The following is a 23,702-nucleotide window of genomic DNA, read 5'->3' on the forward strand; positions in this document are numbered from 1 at the left end:
AGGATGAATTCAAACTGGAACAGGTACAGAGAAGGGCTACTAGGATGATCCAAGGAATGGAAAACCTGTCTTATGAAAGGAGACTCAAAGAGCTTGGCTTGTTTAGCCTAACCAAAAGAAGGCTGAGGGGAGATATGATTGCTTTTTATAAGTATATCGGAGGGATAAATATCAGGGTGGGAGAGGAATTATTCAAGCTTAGTACCAATGTGGACACAAGATCAAATGGATATAAACTGGACATTAGGAAGTTTAGACTTGAAATTAGATGAAGGTTTCTAACCATCAGAGGAGTGAAGTTCTGGAACAGCTTTCCAAGGGGAGCAGTGGGGGCAAAAGACATATCTGGCTTCAAGACTAAGCTTGATAAGTTTATGGAGGGGATGGTATGATGGGATAGCCTAATTTCAGCAATTAATTGATCTTTGATTATTAGCAGGTAAATATGCCCAATGGTCTGTGATTGGATGTTAGATGGGGTGGGATCTGAGTTACTACAGAGAATTCTTTCCTTGGTGCTGGTTGGTAAGTCTTGCCCACATGCTCAGGGTTTAACTGATCACCATATTTGGGGTTGGGAAGGAATTTTCCTCCAGGGCAGATTGGCAGAGGCCCTGGAGGTTTTTCACCTTCCTCTGCAGCATGGGGCATGGGTCACTTGCTGGAGGATTCTCTGCACCTTGAGATCTTTAAACCACAATTTGAGGACTTCAATAACTCAGGCATAGGTTAGGGATTTGGGTGGGTGAGATTCTGTGGCCTGCGTTGTGCAGGAGGTCAGACTAGATGATCCTAATGGTCCCTTCTGACCTTAAAGTCTATGAGTCTATGAGTCTATATGTCTTGTGTCTAGACCTGGTCAAAATTTTTCTTCTGAAAAGATTTTAAATCATAAAATGTAGTTTAATTGAAATTAAAAAATGTCAATTTCAACATTTTTCAATTTTCCAAAGTCACATTTTGAAATGTCTATTTGATTGAAAATGTCATTTCAATATTATTTTAAGTTGAAATGCCCATTCAAAAAGAAAATGTTTGTTTCAGAATGAGAACAAATGTCAGTATTTCTGGCACAGAAATTCCCTTTTTCCAACCACCTCTGTGTTCAATAAAATGGAGATGTGATAAGTCCTCAGCAGTACTGCCTGGCTCCCAAATAAAAACTGAACATTTTATTGTAATTTGCTTATGAGAAAGAAGCTTAAATAAGCAAATATATTTTGGCAGAACCTACAATATTTGCAGTACAGTGCACTGTTTTTAAAAGTGTCTGCAAGAAGTTTTCAGGTCCATATGGGGTTAGGGTAGCTTGTATAAAAATAGAAATAAATGTTTGTAATTCATTTAAGCTAATATATGATTTAAAGCTAACACTGTATTTTTCATAGCGTTTTAAACCTTATTTTTAAATAAAAATGAAGCAAAATTTGGAACAAAAATTGTTTTTTACAAAAAATCAACATATTTGTTTTGAAAATGTCAAAATGTAGTGGTTTGACTTTTTTTATTTTTTTTTTAGCCAGGACAGTCTAGTGAATTCAACACAAATTCGCAAAATGTTTTGGCTGGCCCAACTATGCATTTTTCAGTTAATAAAATTGTTAAAAAAAAATTTCACTCGACTCAAGCTATTATTTCAAAATGCAGTTGTGTGAGGTTTGTTATAAGCTTTTACTGGTCACCTGACAAAGGAACTGGGCTTGATTCCAACCTGGATTGTGATTGCTTGGCATCTCTTAGGATCAGGCTTTGTTTATGTTGGAAGGTATCAGGCTTTGTATCACTGATTTCTTGTTCACCTTGATCTTCCGAGATGAAAAGTGCTCAGTGCACTTTAACATGGAGGATGACCAGTACTCCCCAGTATCAGGCCCTTTGTGCACTAAATGTAAGCTTTTTGACTCATTACTGGAACGATATAATTAATAGATGCCACACCTTGAAAACAGAATAATGGACCCAATTGTTATTAATGATTAATTAAAAGGGTTATTTTAAAGACAACATTAACCTTAAATAACACACATAGATGGGCTATAGATGAGCTATGGACATTGATGCTTTAGACACCAATGAGACAGACAGTTTATAGATTTCCCTTCCTCTTGCACCCCTGTGCAATACTGAAGAGCAGAGGAAACAATGGCTGCCTGAAAAGGGAAGATGAGTGTAATACAAGATTCAGAGTGATCAATGGAGGGTAGAACAGTGCATTGTTCAGGAATCCCCAGGGGAACTCTGGTAGAGTCATTGTGGTGAAGGGAAAACCAGTTATGGAAAACATACAGCTAGTCAGATACTGTTTCCCCTTTTGCAGATGTGGACTTTTACTGCACTACCAGTACCATCAGAGCTACAGGAAGCTGTATTTTTTAAAGTACAATCTATCGTGGCTTCTAATTGTCTTAAGTGTTTTAGGAGCCAAAGGCATCATTTGAAAGTGCTGGTGGATACAGAGTGTCTGATGTGAAGAAAGAGGTTAACTGAAGAGAGTTGTAGTGTTTCGGGTTGAAGAAGGGAGGCTGAAAAGTCTCGTGTGAGAACAGAAAAAGGAAAGAGGGGCACGTTCCAGGAATACTGTCAAGGAAGCTGTCTCTCAGTTAAATTACCCAGAAAAGGAAAGGAGCAACGTTTCCTTTTAATAAGTTACTGGCTGCTGAGTATATTTGGTTAAAAGTGAATCAGCTAGTTAGCTAAGTAAGGCAGAAGTTAGCCATCAACAGTGTAAGTTATCAGCGACACAAGCAGAGTTCTGTTAGCCCCTGAGTCAGTATGTTAGCCAGGGACTGCACCAACTACCACGCAAGATAGGGGGCAAGTTATTGTAGCTAGCCAGCTAGATGCCAAGTCTGCATGATGGGCAGCTAACTACAATAGCAGAAAAGGAAGGAAATGATCTAGCTGGAAGCAAGCTGGGAAGCCAGTTCATATTCACACTGCAGTCAGGAAAAAGACCAATTTCAGTCTCGGGTTAATAGGCTATTTTCCCAGCAGTGTAACAAAGGGATCCTTTCAAACTATGAATCAGCCAACAGAATGGAACAGTGCAAAGTGGAAACCAGCCAGAAAGGCACACAGCCAACAGCTTGCCAGCAGCTAGATGCAGAAGCAACTTAGAAAGAGAGAGAGAGAGAGAGTGCAATCCAGGTTGTCAGACAATTATTATTCTAGAGAAGTAATAGGGTTAGGACATCAGCTGGCAGCTAGTAGACTACTGAAGGGAGATGTCTAAGAAGGAAAAGCTAGTGAAGAGTGGAATATAAAATACCTTTATTTCCCCCAAGGTATAGAAATTCATGTTCTGCTGATAAATTGATTGGAGCCTAAAATTGTTTGCATATCTGTTTATAAACCTGGGATTAATTCACTACAAATAATTGTTCAGATGCTTGTAAATGTGACAAGGGTGACATTTTATTAACACATTAAAACTGTTCAAAGTATTTTTTTATTTTAGTGTTAATATAAATAAATCTTCCACATAGCCCCTTATCTATGATACAGCCACAAGGCTCCTGCCCTATACTTAAGTCCCTCTTAAAGACTTACCTCTGCCATGCTGCTTACAGTGTGGTGAGTTGGCTTGTGTATGACGTGCTTATAGTTGTTCCCTTTCCCATCATCTCTGTCTGCTTAACTCTCTGTCCTTAGATTGTGAAGACCCTGGAGCTAAGGTCACCTTGCTTGAGAGTTTGGCAAGAATCTATCACATTACAGGCGCTACCCTAACTATATAGTGCCAAACATGGCACGCATGCCGATTTTGAGTGGCACACTGCTGCCTGCCGCGGTCCCGGCCCCCAGCACCACTCACACACACCCCCCGCCCACCGCTCTCCCCTGCAGAAGCAGGAGGGAGAAGCTTGGTCCTGAGGCAGCCAGGTTTCCCCTCTCCCCTGCTTCTTCCCCCAGCATGGTGCTTTCCAGCCCCTCCTCCTCTCCTTCCCTGCGCCGATCAGCTGATGGCCCTCGCGAGGGGGAGGGGGATGAGTGGCAGCGTGCTCGCTGCTCCGTAGAGGAGGCAGAGAAGAGGTAGGGATGGGACCTTGGGGAAGGAGGTGGAACAGGGTATATCCCTTCCAGGCCCCTGTCATGAGCCACTCAGGGCAGGGAGCTGGGAGCACCCCCACGAGCCGAGCACCCCAGCCCTCTGCCCTGACCCCTGAACCCCCACAGACACCCAGCCTTCTGCCCTGCACCCCCCCACACACCACCAGCCCTCTGCCCTGACCCCTGAACCCCGCCCCAGGTCTGGGGTCCCTGCTCCTGGCCCCTTGCCAGCCGGCGTCCTGGCTGCAGGCCCCGCTCAGCCCTAGGTGAACACAACCCCAGGCTGGCAGTGGGCTGAGCAGGCTGGCGGCATAAGATCAGCATTTTAATTTAATTTTAAATGAAGCTTCTTAAACATTTTGAAAACCCTGTTTACTTTACATACAACAATAGTTTAGTTATAGAATATAGACTTATCGAGAGAGACCATCTAAAAAATGTTAAAATGTATTACTGGCATGCGAAACCTTAAATTAAAGTGAATAAATGAAGTCTCAGCACACCACTTCTGAAAGGTTGCCTACCCCTGATGTAAATAATAATGACTGAACTGCTCTATTGTAATCACCATCCACTCTCGCATGACTCCTCTTGATTAACTCCTCTTGCTTACGGTCTTTAGACAATCCTTGCACTTAAAACATGGTCTGGACAGAGGGGGTTATTGGGGGAAGGCTAAAAGAAATGGCATGTATATAACTCTTATTGAAACTTAGAAGCATTTCTCAGCTAAATATTGTGTGGTGAGTGGTAGGGGAGAAAATCCCAGACCCAACACAACAAATGATGCTCTAAAGAGTCCCTTGTTCTACCAAACAGTCACTTGAGGTTGTACATAATTTGTTTTGTTTCCTGGGTTTTGTGTGATATAGGCATGCAAAGCTGTTTCTGCGTCAAATAATACATTTTGTTTTCCTTTTGGTGATTTGCCTTGTTATTTTCATTTTGTGACTTATGTCTTGATGAAGGCTTTATTCTTATTTGGAAGCTGATTCAACCTATGTGGAACCAACTCGCTCCTAAGTTCTGCAATTTAGGTGCTGCCAAGAAATTTCTAAGACTCTTTGCCGTGGGAAATTCAAATATAAAAAAGCCCCAAGCTCATTCATTAAAGACAGTGAACATAGCAACCACAGTCAGAAAACCTCTAGCAGTCTGGCAACTGATAGCAGGGCTTAGAAAGAGAAATAACAAAATACTCTATTTAAAAAAAAACAACATTAAAACACTCTTGTCCACAGCAGTATGAAAAACACTACAACAAGCCTAATATCAAAGCCATTATTAAAAACATTGCTTTTCAAACTTCTATGAATGTAATACATTAAACAATATGCCACTGAACTACTCTCCCCCACAGGAAACAAAAGCCATTCTTTAGTCCCCTAAGTGCTGTACACCATTGAAAGCTCCCCCTGGGGTGTCTGGACCTTGACTGTCACACTGACATACTTATTCATGTTTAGTAGTTCCTTACTCCACAGGAAGCTCTACTGACATCAGTTCTAAGGGTGGCATTAATTATCTTTAATTGATTAAGATTCCCACAGATGGAGATATTGAGGATTTGGGGGTCTAGGGGAGGGGTGAGTCATTCACACAAGTGCTTGCTATTAGTTACTGAGAGTGTCTACACAGCTATCTGAGGTGTGATTGCAGCATATGTATATGTACCCAAGCGAACTTTAATACAGCTAGTGCAATACCAAGAGCAGAGAAGCCACAACAGTATGGGCTTCAGCATGAGCCAGCTGCCTGAGTAATTACCCTGGGTGGTCTTGTACAGCTTCACTGCTATTGAGACAGGCGCTAGCTAGATTACAGCTAGCTCAAATATGGTCTATATGCGCCAAGTTAAAATACAGGTTTCCTGATTCCAAGTCCCAGATTCTAATTGCAAGATCATGCTCCCTCCTTGGCTTGTAGGTCAGATCAATACAGACATATTTGCTCCAAATAGAAACTTCTTTTTTTCTTTTTTAAATGACAAAACTTTCATTGGCTTGAGCGGGAACAGGCCCAGTAAAACTGATTGGAGTTTTGCCTGAATCTAGTGATAACATATCTGCTTCTTTCTGGACAATGTGAGCCATGTCCAGTGCTCCATGGGGCTAGATGGTACACAGCCCTTGTGTGTCTTTTCCTCTTTGTATGCCCCCACCTTTTGGGGGCCAAAGAACAATTGCAGTGAACTACTCGCTAGAAGTCTAGACATCTAAAAAGGGGAAAAAAGAAGAGGCAGAACCAGGTCTTGAAACTGTCAGGTAAATAGCTTATCAAACCTATCTTTCCTTGGACCACCATGCTCTACTGAACTGAAGCCTCTTTATTCAGCAATGGTATGATTTAGTATTTGCTTTAGGCAGAATCTTGGTAAGCAAGTTCTCAGACTACTCTATATCATCTGAAATAGTGCATCAAAATATATTTGACATTACCTTCTTGAATCTTTAGTTATACAGTAACTCCTCACTTAACATTGTAGTTATGTTCCTGAAAAATGTGACTTCAAGAGAAACAATGTTAAGTGAATCCAATTTCCTCATAAGAATTAATGTAAATAGGGGGGGTTAGGTTCCAGGGAAATTTTTTTCACCAGACAAAAAACTATATATTATATAGATATAGACACAATATATGTTTTAAACAAATGATTTAATACTGTTCACAGCTATGATGATTTTGACGCTTGGTTGAGGTGGTGAAGTTAGAGGGTGGGAGAGGGAGGGATATTTCCCAGGGAATGCCTTGCTGATAAATGCTGAACTAGCACTTGTCTGAGCCGTGAAGGGTTAACACGTTGTTAATGTAGCCTCTCACACAAGGCAGCACAAACACAAGGGAGGAGAGACAGCACAGTAGACAGAGACAGACACACACCTTGTGTATGGGAGAGAGAGATGCACACTGCCCCTTTAAGTAAGCTGACCCACTCTTAAGTGCATTGTCTTTTTAAGTGGATAAGGAAGCTGAGACAGCAGCTGCTGCCCCAAGCTCTCTCTGTCTCTCTCCATCCGTGTCCCCTCCCTGCTCTATATGGAGAAGGGGTAAGTGGGGTGCAAGAGCAGCGGGAGGGGGACACCCTGACATTCCCCCCCCCCATTCCCCTCCTGCACAGCAAGCAGGGGTCTCTGGGAGCAGCTCTAAGGCAGAGGGTAGGAGCAGCACATAGCAGTGGCAGGAGGGACAGCTGAACTGCAGGCAATTGATAGCCTGCAAATGATAGCCTCCTGGGTGGCTGCAGCACAGGGAACTTGCGGGAGCTGATAGGGGGGCTGCCCTGGTTACAAGGCCCCACCAGCTAGCTGCAATGGGCTGTTCTTCCTGCAAGCAGTGGACAAAGCAGGCAGTTGCCAAACGACATTAGAAGGGAGCATTGCACAACTTTAAAGGAGCATGTTCCCTAATTGATCAGCAACGTATCAATGAAACAACGTTAACTGGGATGACTTTAAGTGAGGAGTTATTGTATAAGGTGGGCCCAATTCTGCTTTCTTTAAGCAAATCTGCCACTGAAGTCATTGAAGTCAATGGGAATAAGATCAGATCCACTGAAGTTAATAGGAGCTTTGTCTGAGTAAAGCAAAGTTCTATATATAAAAGTTGGATGTAGAAGAGATCCTCTTACAAAGTATATGTGGAAGGCAAGGATTTAATAACACTTGTGCCTGCTGCACACCATTTGTTAGCAAAAACTGCTATTCGGAGCGCTCTAAGTGTGATATGTGTTTCATTTACACCTAGTAACCTGTTGTCTGTCTAAGGAAAACAGAAACCAAAATATTATTATGCAAATACAATATTAGAGAGCTTGAATGACTTTGTCTTTCCCTTCTTATACTAAGCAATGGTGTGCTGCATGGAAATGGCATTGTTATTGGTTGCAATATGTTCGTCTGTTTTTATTAATTTTGTTCTGGAAGAGAGGGGTATGAAAAGAATAATCTTGTTTGAAAAGTTCTTATAAGAGCTGTGGAACTATATTCTTGCAAAAGAAGAGACCTGGGCTCTTTCTTTCCTTTATCCTTTTCAATGCTTATCTTGGTTGGTGGTTCTACTATGGGGCTATATTGTGCTTGATAGGCACTAATCTGCTGGAGCTGGTGCAGAGCTGCACTGACCCCGGGGGAGTCATTGTGCCTGAAGGTTCCTTGTCATGCAAGGGCATCTTACCCCTTTTGTGATGGCTTATGCTCATAGGTGAACTAGCCTGAAGAACTTCCAGTTCTCAGTAGAGCTGCAAAGGTTGCCTTTGTGGCTGGCCCCTGAGTGGAGGGCTCTTGGCAAACCTGCAAGGGAACAAGTCACATTCTAGTTGTATATAAATGTAGGGACCTTTGTCAATATGTTTTTATGGTCAACAATGAATATTTAAACCAATGTCCTGTCAAGTGGAGAAAATCAGTCAGGTATTGGTGTGCTGTCACAAGAAACACTAGTGTGAGAGAGCCTACTGAATAAACAAAGAATATTTTATTACCTCCTAACTCTTACCCAAATAATTCAATAAAAGTTAATTCCCACAGTAATGTTTAATTCAAACTAACATCTCTTTGCAAGCATCTGAGCCATGCCTCCTCGGGTTTTGCATAAGCAATTTCTGTTTTGTTGTGCATTTTGGGACATGGAATTACACTGAGCAATATTAACAAAATGACGTATTGAAAAATCAGCATTTGTGGAGCAGTACAAGCCATTCATTTTTTCCAACATCCAAAATTCTCCAGTGAGTGCCACAAATCCACGATCCACCTCAGTGTTAGCTTTTGCATTTGGATCTCTGATTTATCTAACACAAAAGCTAAAAGCTCATGTCATAGACACATATGGGAAAATTCAGGAACATAAATTAATTCTTCTAAAGTCCGCTTAACTTAGGCACATAAAACTGTCTCAAGCCTCACCTATTTTAGTCCTTGATACTGCTGCTACTGACGTCAAGAATAAAACTCTCTTTGACTTCTTTGTGTAGAATAAAGGCCTAGGTTAGCAGCACCTGACCATCTTATGCATTTTGGCCCATACTGCTCCCCGTTTTACAGAACAGCCATTATGTGGAAGGTCTGTGAACTAGAAGATTTATATTTTTGGAGTATGTGAAAATGCTGCTGAATTGTAATGTAAGCATGGCAGCTGTTTACCAAGTCTTACAGACATTTAGGACTAATATTTAGATTTAATCTGACAAAGTATTTCACCATTGAAAATAAGTGGCCTATGTTAATGTAGAGGCTGTCAACCATAGTGATTTAGGGCATATTGCTACAATGTGGTGGGGTCAATGTTCTGAAATATTTCTTAATAAGCAAAATTGTTATGTTATTGCTGAAAAGGAGTGATTCAAATCAAATGTGCTAATCTTGGTCTCATGACTGGAGCTGGTAGACTATTTTTGACATGTTGATGAAAATTTTGCATTATTTTTTGTTTGTTTTAAATTTCCACAAAAAAATTAAGTGGAAAAATATTTTTAAGTGAAACATTTTGTTAATTTTTCTATTAGTTCTGCTGGTGACTCTATTCAGTCATTCATTCCTCTTGCCAGCAAAGTCTGGAAAAGGATACCATTCACTCTTTTGAAAGCAAGATATGAGGAGTGCAGTTCTTTCAAGAAGAGTGGGGGGGGGAGGGGGAGCAAGAAACCCAACTAGTTTTAAGACTGAGCTTGATACATTTATGAATGGGATTATATAGCATGGTTACCTGTGATAGGAGGGGACTGGACTCGATGACCCAAGAGGTCTCTCCTAATCCTATGTTATTAAGATGAAATACTTCATGTTGCTTTAACATAATCCCTTCTTATCAGTGTAGCAGTAGTCTTGAAGGACTCCAGTGTTAGTCCCACCTACCCCTTATTAAGAAGATGTTTTGAGGATGGGTTCTATTCTATTCTGGTTCTAATACTATACCCATAATAGTATTTAAATGCCTTCCAATAATACATTAAACTATGTGTCTAACCTCTGTTGTGTGGTACTTGTCTTATTTCTCTCTTTTTCTCGGCTGGGAGAAAAATTTTAATAGATTTATATATGTGACTGCTGTGGTATCTGAATTTTTATTAGTGAAGGCAGGTCACAGGAGTGCATGTTGCCCTGAAATAGCAAGTGGTGAGGTCTTAGATTCGGGTTGGTTCATTTCACAATCTGGAGCTGTTTCCAAGAAAGCTCAGTCTCCTGGCCAGGCAACTTGTATCCTTGCTGTAGACAGTTCCATTGTGTCTAGGGAAAGAAATTATTGACTGCATTCCTCATGCTGGAGCTTTAGGTGATCTTGTAGGTGTTCCAGGACCTCATCATTAAGCACCTTGAAGACCGAGGTCTTGAATTGGACGTGATACTATCTAGGGAGCCAGCGTAGAGTGAGTGGAGGACAAGTCTGATATGCTTGTCATAGCCTGTGTTGCTGTGGATATGTGCTGCTGTGCTCTGTACTTATTGAAGTTTCTTAAGGGCCAGGTAAATTACATCTCTGTAGTCCATCTGGGTGGTAGTCCATCTCTGTAGTCCATCTGGGTGGTAAGTATCACAGTTAGAAAATCTCTGGAACGGATTAAAGACTGCCATTCTCTCGACATGTGCTGAGTCCATTGGCTATGTCACCCACCATCACCAAGATTGGTTTGATGAGAATGATGCTGGGATTCAGGGCCTACTTGACTAGAAAAGAAAAGCTCATTGCATGTGGCAAAATAACATATCACATCAGCAGAAGAAAGAGTCATCCAAGCAACTCAAGGATGATGCGCAAAGGAAAATCCATGACATCAAAAATAAATGGTAGCGAGAAAAGGCCCAGGATATTGAGCTTTATGCTGATAAACATGACATGAGGAGTTTCTTTCAGGAAATAAGGGCCATTTATGGCCCACTGTCCCATGGACCCACACCACTCTGAGCCCAAGATGGGTCAACGTTTTTTAAGGACAGCGAAGCCATCAATGCTAGATGGAAGGAGTATTTTGAGCTACTCCTGAACTGTGAGTCAGCTGTCTTTGATGCCACTATCGAGTCTATATGTCAACGACATGAAAGAGAATCTCTTGTTGACCCCCCCTCCCCACCCTTGAAGAAGTAACACAACCCATTATGCAAACTAAGAACAACAAGGCAGTAGGGCCAGATGGCATACCAGCTGAAGTCTACAAGTTTGGAGGTAAAGAACTGGTAGGGAAGCTCCATGAACTTTTTCTTCATATCTGGTATAATGAGAAGATTCCAAAAGACTTGAGAAACACTAACATTGTTACAATCTTTAAGAAAGGAGATAAGTCAAAGTGTGAAAACTATCAAGGCATTGTCTTGCTATCTACAGCAGGGAAAATTTTTGCCTGTATCCTCTTAAACTGATTACTTCCTCTGGCTGAGAAAACGTTGTCGGAATCTTGGTGCAGTTTTAGACCATCCTGCAGGACAACCAACATGATCTTCATTGCCAGCCAAATCCAGGAAAAATCTCGGGAGCAAAATCAGGACCTGTACATGGCTTTCATCAATTTGACAAAGGCCTTTGACTCTGTCAATCGCTAAGCCCAGTAGAAGGTGCTGGCCAGATTTGGCTGCCCGCCAAAATTTATTAAGGTCCGAAGGCCTCTCCATGATCAGATGACTGCCACAATTCTCTGTAATGGCCTTGAGATGGAAACTTTCATCATCAAAACTGGAGTTAAGCAAGGATGCGTTGTTGCCCCAACCCTGTTTTCCATCTATTTAGCAGTCATTTTGGTCCTTATTACAGATCATCTCCCCAATGGAATTGACATTCAATACAGAATGGATGGGCAGCACTTTAATCTTCAACGTCTTTGCTCCAAGTCTAAAGTCTTCAGGGCATCTATTACTAATCTTCAGTATGCTGATGATTGTGTCATCCTTGCGCACACTGAGAATGACCTTCAGTCCATACTGGATTTTCTTGTACAAGCTTACTGAAGCTTAAGACTCTCACTCAATATTGAGAAGACTAAAGGGTTCTATCAACCTGCTTCAGGCCTTGCACATGACCCACTACAAATCACCATCGAGGGTCAGATTTTGGAGACAGTTGAGCACATTTTGCTACCTGGGTAGCCAACTTTCTCAAAATGCAAAAATCGACAGTGAGATCCAGCACAGGATCCAGTGCTCAAGTGCTTCCTTTGGGAAATTGCTCCAATGCATTTTCACGAACCGTGACCTACAACAGAACACCAAGATCCAGGTCTTTAAGACAGTTGTTGTTCCAATACTCCTCTATGGATGTGAAACCTGGGTGACCTATCAACAGCACCTCAAGAGTTTGTAGAGGCATCACCACCGATGCCTCCGCAAGATTGCCGCACTAATGCCAACATCCTCGCCGAAGCCAATGTCACCAGCATTGACGCAATGATCCTCATGCACCAACTTTGCTGGGTTGGACATTGTGTGCGGATGCCAGACTCTTGCCTCCCAAAACAAGCCCTCTACTCTCAGCTCACCTATGTGGTAAACCCTACAAAGACACACTGAACACGTATCTTAAGAAAACTGATGTGGACATCACAAGCTGGGAAGAGCAAGCCACCAACAGACCCCAATGGCACCATATCCTCCATCAGGCAGTCGCCCGCTTCGAGGAGAAGCGCCTTGCCCTTTAAGCTGAAAAGAGAGATAGGAGGAAGGTAAAAGAAATAACTTTCTCACAGCAGGCCGCTGGCCTGCCATAAAATGTCTGTACCTACTGCGGGCAGATTTGTGATTCCAGGATCGGACTCCTGAGTCATCTCAGGACCCAGAAAGTCAGATTGTCTACACAGGTCTGCTTTGCTTTTCTCCTGAGAGGTTATAAACAGCATTATTGCCCACAGTTATAAGGTGCAACACAGCTTTACCTATGCAAGCACATATATTCCTAAGGTGAAAGCAATTCAGAGATAACTTATTAAAATAATAAAAGAACTTACACACATGCTAATAACCTTACCAAGGGCACTGGGAGGAATCAGTCATTCAAACCCACCAAGGGGTTTTTCTGTGGTTACAAGTTCATAACTATTTTGGCTCAGAAAAAGCACATCCATGAATTTGAGAGTTGCTCCTTTATACAGTTTGGGCCTCTGATCTTGTCCTCATGAAACAAGTGGTCAGCAGACAAAGATCCCCTCCTCGGGGCAAAGCTTCAAAAGGCTGAGTTCCTGGATACATTACAAAGGGGATACATTAGTAAACACTTCCCCCTGGAGATTTCCTGGGAAACCTACTTAACTTTAAAAGTTCATTCTTGTCCTGCACATTGTTTCAGATACTCCTTAGAAGCTTGCAACACTTCCCAGGATTTACATTAGTCATGTCTTCCCCTAGAGAAGTTACATACAATCCTGCAATAATACGTAAACATTTGCATTTTTAATATGAAGAACTTCTAAAAATCTTTAAACTTAATTCAATGAAGTTTAACTTAATTCAATAAGGTTTGTCCGGGAAATTGCTGTATCTGTCATAGTAACAAAAGCATATATGACTGGTACATACTGCCAGGATGGTTCATAGCTAGTAGAGTGTTACTTGCAGAATTTAGGATAAGCAAAGAATCCAGGAGCATTCCTATGCTGCAAACTGCACTGACATGATTACTTGTGGATGTGTTTATAAACAGCCTTGGAAACTTCAGTCCCACTAAAAACATTATTATATTTTCCCTTGGATTGAGTCCTCATTTAGAATTATATTTTGAGACTTGTCAGTAGCCAGATTTTAATCTATTTATTGTGTACCATGTTGATTTTGTATCATCCCTATTTCTTAATCAAAATGTCATATGGTACCAAATCAAATGCTTTATAGAAGTCTAAGTATATTACATCAATATTATTACCTTTATCAACCAAACTTGAAACCAAATAAAAAGGGATATACAATTAATGTGAAAAGTTATTGTCTGCAAACCCATGTTAGTTGCCATTATGTATATCATTCTCTTTTCATTCTTTATTAATAGAGTCTAGTATCAGCCATTCCATCACTTTGCCTGGGATAGATGTGAGGCTGACAGGCATGTAATCACCCAGGTCATCTCATTTTCCCTTTTAAAATATTGGCACATGAGCTTTCTTCTAGTGTTTTGGAACTTTCCCAGTGTTCCAAGATTTATTGAAAATCAACATTGAGTCCACAATGGTCCTGAGACAGCTCTTTTAAACTCTGGGATACAAGTTTTCCACACGATCTGATTTTAAAATGTCTAATTTTAATAGCTGCTATTTAACCTCCTCCTGTGTTACCATTGTTATGAAAAGTATATCTTCATCTGGTTTTTTACTAAATATAGAAAAGAAATATCTATGGAATACTTCTGCTTTTTCTGCATTATTATTCACAACTCTATCCTTTCCATCTAGTAACTGTACAAATACCATTGTTAGATTCCTTTGTTCCTAATATAATCTTTAAAAATCTTCCCTTGTCCTTAATTCAACTGACAATTGATTTTTTCGTGGGTCTTTTTGCTTCCCTTATCAATTTTATACAATTCCAATCTTCTAATTTATATATTTATATTCACTGCTATCAACTTCTCCTTTTTCATGTGTGTGTTTATACATAACATTTATAACTGCTTTTATTTCCCCTTTATGTCTGGTTACATTTTTTTTAATTAGCGTGGAATTCATTTGTGATTGTGACATTGAGAGTTTGAGACTCTAATAAAATATTCTTAAACAATTCCCAATTATCATTTGCATTTTCTGTTTTAATTTTTTTCCCTGTTGATTTGGCTTATAATTGTCCTCAGTGTTGTGAAAATGGCCCTCTGAAAACACCAAGTATACTTTTTCATGTCATCCTCATTTGTTGTGTGTGATCAAAATAATCATATCATGATCACATGATCTAAGGAATCACTCATTTCAGTTCTGTGATCAGTTCCTCTTTATTGGTTAAGATGAGGTTTAATATAAAATTCCTTCATGTTCGATGCTACATTTTTTTGAATTAGGAAATTGTCATCTATAATCTTTAGAAATTCTGAGGATGTTTAAATACTGGCAGTTTAGATATCCAGTATATGTCACATGGGTTGTAATTCTCTATAACAACAGAGTTCTCTCTCCCCCCCCCCCCAATAGATAGATGCTTAGATGCTTAAGGAGTCAGTTACCTTTTTTCTCTAGTATGATGTGGTGGTCTTCAGCAGACACCAATAGTACCCATCTATCTCTTAGGGCATGGATCCATAAACATTCAAGACCATTTGTATCTGAGTTGTCACTGTCTAAGGATATGTCTGCACTGCAATAAAACACTGCAGCTGGCCCATGTCATTAGTTCCAATATGTTCCATCTCCAGTGGATCTTTTCCCGTCAACTTCCAATCTTAGAGTCACATTTCATGCCTTGGCTTCAGGAAGAGAGCATACCACTCTGGTGTCCCCTTGCAAATTGTTGTTTCAATTCTTCTTACAATAGAATTTCCAACAAGGACAGTCTGTCTGTCTTGAATAGTTAGAGATCTCTTTGTGGGCATGCTAAGCATCCCTCCGCAGGTGTGTCCCTCCATTTCATTGGACCAGTGAATCTTCACAGATATTTTTGAGACAAGGTAGGCAAGGTAATATCTTAAGGTAACAGAAGTTGGTCCAATACAAATATTACCTCATCCACCTGGTGTATCTAATATCCTGGGACCAACATGGCTACAACACTGCAAACAACAAGAGATATTTTGGGCTGTTTTCACACTAAGAATATAACAATTGGATACTTCTCCTCCTCTTGCCTCTGGTGGCTATGAACTGCCAGGCCTCGTCTTTGGTGCCCATGCTCTCTGGTTCCTCGGTGGACAGTTCTTTTCTCACTTGAATCTAGCATGGTAATGCTTGCTCTTTCTGCTAGTGCAAGATTTCCTCAAGCTCTCTGATAGTCTGCAGTGTCTGTACTAGTCCTTCCAGAGCACAAATCTTTTCTTTCAGCACAGCCACCAGCTTGCACTTCATACAGAGGAAATCCCTTCTAGCAGGGAAGATATCATGTCACATCTGTTGCAGGACACAACCACTGTTCCGTCACTGACCCCCATCACAGTACTGATCACAGAACAATACCTAGAAAGGGAGCCTCTCACACTCCTTCTCCACACTCCCCTGTTTGCCAATCCCATTGCCCACTCAGGAGTTTGCCTAGTAACTTAATTGGAGTTGACACTGATTAACACTAGAGTAAGATAGGATTCAGGCCTATGTAATGTCTGCATATGTATAGTAAAGACTATTTTTTCCTATCTATGGACCCATTCTAAGACGGGCAGAGCACCTTCAGCTCCAGTGGGAAGAAGCAACACCGTATAGAACTGTATCCAGTGAGAAAGAGGGGGAGAGATTTATTGTTAGTTTTTAGGACTATATTTTAATATGGTGGAATATGTTCCACCATTATTTATTATAAAACTGTCTGGTCATATCCTCAGCTGGCGTAAATTGTCATTTCTCCATTTAAATTAATGGAGTTCCAGTGATTATACCAGCTGAGGATCTGGCCCTCACATTTTTAATATATGTTTATATTTGGACACTATTTTACAACAGCCACTCCTGAGATGTGTCATCTACAATATGTCTACCTTCGATCTAGGCTCATAATTCCCAACTTGAGGAGAGGCACCCATGCCAGGTCTGGTCAAGCTAGTGCTCTAGAAATAGAGGGTAGCCACAACAGCACAAACAAGAGGAGGGGTGAGCTGCCAACTACATACCTATCTGAGACTCAAGGCAGCTCATGCCAGCCACCCCTCCTGCCATTCATGCCAGCACAGCTATGCTCTATTTATTAACACACTAGCTCAATCAGAGCTAGTGCAGCTATGTCTCCTTTCGTTGGAAATTATACTCCTATTTCAAAGTGTAGCCATACCCTTGGAAACACAAAATGTTAGGGGGCTAAAGAGAGATTTCAACTTTACCGGGACCCTCAATTAATGATGTTTCAGAGCCAGGCATTTACTGTGCATTATTGATTAATTTTATTGATTGTTTAACATGATCCCAAATGCCCATTAGTGGAGAGACTTGCATATACAGTAGTCATGTTATTCATAACACAGAAAGAACATCTCTACCAGAATATGTTGATAAACTGTATGACAGTAGTGGTTTTATTGCTTAGAAAATCACTTGTGTGGCCAGCTTTTCCTGGGGGTGGAGTAAAACAAATGTGTGATATGGAACAGAAGCATTTGAAACGCAGGTTGATTAAATTAAAAACAAATACTGTCTTTCAGTTTTATCCAATAATCTTCAGCCAGACTTTGATGTTGGGGAAATTCAGCAACATGGCATCCAGTCATACTGTCTGTGATTGTCCTTGCTTCAGTCTTTTCTCTGATATTGGCATCCCAATTGTATTGCTTCATGATCAACACAGATGCTATTATCCCCAATTCCTAGGACAAGGCAAAAATGTGTTAACTTATGGGAAAAAATGTTACAAAGTGATATCTGACCTTGAAAGATTTTGTATACAGGAGTACAAGACTTAAGAAAGTAATAAAGAGCTTAGGGGAGCAAGAAACCTAATATTTCACTGACATCAGCAAAATGGCTGCACACAGAAGGCTATTCAACAATCAAGTACACAAAAGCTAATTTGCCACAGATAGCACAAATTCTGTGCAGATTCTTTTAGATTATTTGAATTAACTGTAGGGCTATTTTTAGAGCAATGCTGTTTGATTTAATTCAAGCTATTGTTAATGTTAGTTAATGAAAAGAGCTATTTCATATATTATATAGATATAGATATATATAAATAAGGTTACAAATAATAGCCAACATGAATTTGTCAAAAACAAATAATGCCGAAACAACCTAATTTCACTCTTTGACATGGTTGCTGGCCTAGTGGAAAAGGGGGAAGCTGTAGATGTGATTTATCTTGATTTAAAGTAAGGCTTTTCAGACAGTCCCACATGACATTCTCCCAAGCAACATAGGGAAACGTGGTCTAAAATTACTATAAGGTGGATACATTTTTTTGAAAGATTGTACTTGAATGGCTAGCTGTCATACTGGGAGGATGCATCTAGTGGGTCTCACAGGGGTCTTTTCCTGGGTCCAGTGCTTTTTAATTTGGATAATGGAATGCAGAGTATGTGTATAAAATTTGCAGATGATGCCAACCTGGGAGGGGTTATTAACACTTTGTAGAAGGTGATTGGAATTCAAAACAACCTTGACAAATCTGAGAATTGGTCTGATATCAACAACTTGTAATTAAATAAACACTTGTAAAGTACTGCACTTAGGAAGGTAAAATCAAATGCACAAATACAAAACAGGAAATAATTGGCTAAGCAGTAGTACTGCTGAAAAGGATCTGTGATTATAGTGAATCATTTAATATAAGCCAACAATGTGATGCAGTTGTGAAAAAAGCTGATATCTCTCTGGGATGTGTTAATAGGAGTTGACATATGTAAGATGTGGAAGGTAATTGTCCTGCTCTATCAGCACTGTTGAGGCCTCAGCTGGAGTACTGTGTCCCAGTTTTGAGTGCCACATTGTAAGAAAAAATTGGAGAGAGTCCAGTGGAGAGCAACTAAACTGATAAAAGGTTTCAAAAACCTGGGCATATTTAGTGTTGAGAAAAGACAGGGGAAACCTGGTAAGTCTTCAGATATGTTAATGGCTGTTACAAAGAGGACTCTGATCAGTTGTTCTCCATGTCCAATGCAGGTAGGATAAGAAGTAATCTATTTAATTTGCAGCTAGTAAGATATAGGTTAGATATTAGGGGAAACTGTCCAACAATAACGATAGCTAAACACTGAATAGACTTCCAAGGGTGGTTTCGGAATCCCCATCATTGGAGGTGTTTAAGAACAGGTTAGCCAAACACCTGTTAGGGATTGTCTAGGTATACTTGGTCCTCCCTCAGTGCAATAGCTGGACTAGATGACTTCTCAAGGTCTCTTCCAGCCCTACATTTCTATGATGTATATATTTGTACATTATCATATATTAAATAGCATCCATTATTAGCGACTGACATGCTTGAACCTATTGAGGGTTATGTTTGATTGGTTAATACTATTAATTCTACCATTGTAACCACTGTGCTTTGTTTGCAGGTTGTATATAAAAATAACGATGTCAGACTGGAGTTATCTCGACTTGCCAAGCAAGGAGACCCTAAAATGAAGATTCATGGAGTTGTAGCATTTAAATGTGAGAATGTTGCAACCTTGGATCCAATCACATTTGAAACACCAGAGTCTTTCATCTCTTTGCCAAAGTGGAATGCCAAGAAAACAGGGTCAATATCATTTGACTTTCGCACAACTGAGCCAAATGGACTGATTCTTTTCAGTCATGGAAAACCAAGGCATCAGAAAGATGCGAAACACCCACAAATGGTAAAGGTTGACTTTTTTGCCATTGAGATGCTTGATGGTTACCTTTACCTGCTGTTAGACATGGGATCGGGTACTATTAAAATAAAAGCCTTGCAAAAGAAGGTGAATGATGGAGAATGGTACCATGTGGACTTTCAGCGGGATGGACGGTCAGGTAAATTTCTTTAAATAGCTTCTTCTTCTTTTCTTTTTTTCTGTTTAAAAACATCAGAAAGATTTGAGAGTTGTAATTATATGGGGTTTTTTACTGTTGAAGTTACACATCATCAGCTAAATAAGGGAGGTATAATGAATCATTATTGTCAGGTATTAACGCTCAAAACACAAATGATTTCCAGAGAACAGTATGTTATGTGAATATTTACTGGGTAATCAAGTACTAAATCTTGCAAGTCAGTGTATCATGTACTTCCAAAAAACAGTAAAACCAACAAAAATAAACCACCAAACAGAGCGCCCTGTACTCCTGATAATGACTTACATCATCACATTTGTAAAAGGAGCTGAAGTGGCAAATTGCAAGTTTAAAAAAACAACAGCAACAAACACCACAACACACTAGAAAATTGTAAGTAATCTCCTGCGTAGTAAAAGTGAATATTGTGCCCAGAGAAACAACCAAACCCTTCTAATGAAGTCAGTGAACTTCTGCATAATTAATATGAATGCTAATGAATCATGATCAAAACATGGCATTATATGTGGAGCTAAGAAAATAATTGATTTGTTTTCTGTTTGGTGGATGAACAGAAAATATGAAAAGAAAATTGCTTTGTTTTGAAATGAAACTGAATTTTTAATGTTTTTCTTGCAGAAATGAAAAACCAGAAAAAAATTGTTTAGGTCAAACAAAATGTTTGACTGTGAATTTGAAACTGTTTTGACATTTTCTAAACAAACCATTGCAACTTTTCTTAAATATTGTTTTTTTGGGGACTTTTTCAGATGAAACTATTCACCAAATGCAACCTGAATTCGTGAATGTATTTGTTGTCCTGAAAAATGCATTTTTGCTGAAAAAATTCCACCCAGTTCTAATTGTATACTAGCAAAAGTGGAAATATTTGACCAGTGGCCATTGAAACCAACATGAGTAATTAGGTTTAATAATTACTCTTACTGTTAGTAATAAAAACATCAGCTGCCCCTAACTCTGCAGTAAAATGTCAAGTCACACAGGGCATGTGTATGTTGCAACTAACACTTGTTGCTGGCCCATGTTAGCTGACTCAGACTGGACTGCAGAGCTATAAAACTGCAGTGTAAACATCCAGGCTCTGAGACCCCAGCCAAATCAACTGATATGGGCCAGCCATGGATGTTTAACTGCAGTGTAGACACATCCATGCCTTAGTGTGTTAGCTAGTGAAACCTTTTTTACATTCCAGTTGCAGTTGGTTTAATACAAGTTGACTTCAGGAATTGATTCAGAGGACTGTTTAAGGACTCCTATGGTTCCTCTTCTAACTCCTATGTAAAGGTTCATGCCAAGATTTTCTAAGAATAAAACAGAATCTAGAAGGTTTAAAAAAAATTCCTAAGAAATAACGTACATCACAGCAGTAAATAATAAGGCTATAATTCATTCACCCAGGGAATTCTTGTGATGTATTCCACAAGAGCATTCTTAAATGATCTGTGGTTTATCTACATAACTAAAACAGCTAAAGGGCACTACATTGTTAATTTATGTATACTTCAAAGGTGTATTTTTTAATCTCCATAGTTGAAAACCTACTGTATACCTCTTTTATTTCTCCCTCTGTATCTTGGGTTCCTTTGTTTTTTAACTTCCAGGTTTCTGGTTTATCTTTCTTCCTTCTCCTTATCTAGCATTATTATTTACTGACATTCCAAAAGCTATATGATTTTAGCATAGATTGTTCATTTGCTTGTTATGAAACTATACTTTGGGCTGGTCTTGGAGATGTACTGACAGCTCCCAAATTCAGTGGTAATTAAGACACTTATCTTGCAGGAGACTCTCAACAGTGTATAGGATGAGACCTCTGCTGAAAAAGTAATGATATACTGTAGGGCCAGATTTTCCAAACAAAGCCTGCCTTTTAGTGTTCCCAATTTTCCAATACAATTTACTTAATTCAGATGGCTGAAAAACTAATTACACCTGTAAATCAGATATTAGATAGTCCAGTGATCTAAACTGGAGCCACATAATTGCAGGTGTGAAAAGGGAAGCCCAGAAAAAGACAGGACCCAAAATTTAATTTAACTTAACCTACCCTGGGGCTCCAGATATAATTACAAAAAATAGCTATATGGTTCCTGAGTTCTAGTGGGTTGCAACATTAACTATAGAAAGGTTGATTTTCTGGCTGTCTCATCTCACTTAGTTATTTACTCCTCATGAGGTAACAAATCTGCCCAAAACCCTCAACTATGATTGAACATCCAGTGGTAATCATATTATTTACATTGTGATCTTCATTTTGTATCTTCTCTTCTTAAATACTTCTTTAGGGATTTGTCCCTGGGACAATTCTGAAAAGTGGAGGTTATTGCTACAATCAGAGTCAGTTCTATTCAGAAAATGAATGCAATGTAGTTGGTTACATTTGAAGATATGCCCCTAAATGTTCATAGTTGTACAAGACTTTGGCCCACAATTTTTGTTAAGGAACTGTGAGGCTAAACTCAGGGTAAATTTCTGGAAAATGTTGGTGAGTTTTAAGTATCTAGGTTACTTTCAGGGATGATATATACCAAAGAGTTTGAAGACCAATGTGTACATTACCATTTGTTTGCAAACATTTAGCCATGAATAATTTTAGTGTAGTGTTTATTGTTAGCAATTGAATATTATGTACTACTTTTAAGCAAAACTTCTAAAGTTAATTTAGATGGAGGCATGAATACTTTAAATATCTGTTATAGGTTGTTTTTCTCTTTGAAGAATAACACTGATTTGCCCTAGGTCATGCACTCATAGATAGGGATGGATAAACAGAAATGGGTAAAATTAGCAGGGTGGATTTGATTTAAATCACTAGTCAGGAAGACTCAATTTAATCATGGATTTCTATATAAAAGTCCATTCTTGTTGGTTGTTATAACTTTAATACATATTTTTCACAACTCATAGATAGATGTAGGATTCATTATTAGAAGGTACACACTGTACATTTTAATGTGATTTTCAGATTAGTTTTACAGCTATATCAGAAAATGAATGATTGGTTATTTCATTTACCAAAGGTAATTGAAGCAGATATTTATGAAGTCATTAGGAGGTGAACTATCTCCAGTTCAACAGGTTAATCATTAATATTTGGAGGATTTTCTTGCCATGCTGTATTAGGAGGAGAATATCACCAGACATTTAAATTGTGTTATTTAACTAAAACAACAATCTTATGTATGCTGGATTTTTTCTTCAACAGAAAACATATAATATTTTAACAAAACAAGCATATGAATTTTTGAATTTAGTTAAATATTCAAGTTTTTTTTTTAAATCAGGTTTGTTTTTGTTATTTTTTTTAACTAAAATGGTTAAATGCAATATTTTAAAAAAATATTAAATCAACTATGTCAGCCAGGTCAACATGAGAAACTTAAAATATTGGCTTCTGCAGCTAACTCAGTCGTCTTCACCTTCATGTTCCTGTTTGTTCATAATCTGGAAAAGAAAAACAAGCTTTCCTGCTTTTTCAGGTCCCAAATGATTTCATAATTTGGAATGAATTAGTCCAAAGGAAGAAAATATTCTTTCTACACCGGTACAAGAAGCTACTGCTGTTAAAAGTGGGATTATCACTTCAACAGTCTCTGAATCCAAGTGATTAGAAAGAAAGAAGAAATTAATGGAGATATCCCATCTCCTAGAACTGGAAGGGACCTTGAAACGTCATCGAGTCCAGCCCCCTGCCCTCACTAGCAGGACCAAGTACTGATTTTGCCCCAGATCCCCAAGTGGCCCCCTCAAGGATTGAACTCACAACCCTGGGTTTAGCAGGCCAATGCTCAAACCACTGAGCTATCCCTCCCCCCTTAAATGACTTCCACCAGTTCACTGATGTGACTTTCTTTAAAACATCATCAGCAAACATATATTTCTTGAATGGTGCCCCTTAGCTTTGAAGTTTATTATAGTTGGCATTATGGAGGGATGATTGCTGGATGTCCATGTCATTGCCAACTCCTCTTCTTCAGCAGTTAAGTTTTGACCCTGGTTCCGAGTATTGAGAATATTTCCAAGAAAATGAGCTGGAGATAGTGCTTGTTCCGTTCATTTTTTTAATGCTTGTAATTTAACTCTGTCA

General features: G+C 39.4%; 1 protein-coding gene across 42 annotated transcripts in view; it reads left to right on the forward strand.

Moving 5' to 3' along the window:
- The window catches only part of NRXN1 (neurexin 1), a 1,213,652-nt gene that overhangs the window by 516,825 nt on the left and 673,125 nt on the right, over positions 1 to 23,702 (forward strand). For all 42 annotated transcript variants that reach the window (XM_042861199.2, XM_042861202.2, XM_042861206.2 and 39 more), the window contains one exon: positions 19,135 to 19,573. In XM_042861199.2, the coding sequence (XP_042717133.1) occupies positions 19,135 to 19,573 (439 nt within the window). The remainder of the gene's footprint in view (positions 1 to 19,134; positions 19,574 to 23,702) is intronic.

Source organism: Chrysemys picta, chromosome 3, assembly GCF_011386835.1.
Source record: "Chrysemys picta bellii isolate R12L10 chromosome 3, ASM1138683v2, whole genome shotgun sequence".
In the NCBI taxonomy this organism is placed as follows: domain Eukaryota; kingdom Metazoa; phylum Chordata; order Testudines; family Emydidae; genus Chrysemys; species Chrysemys picta.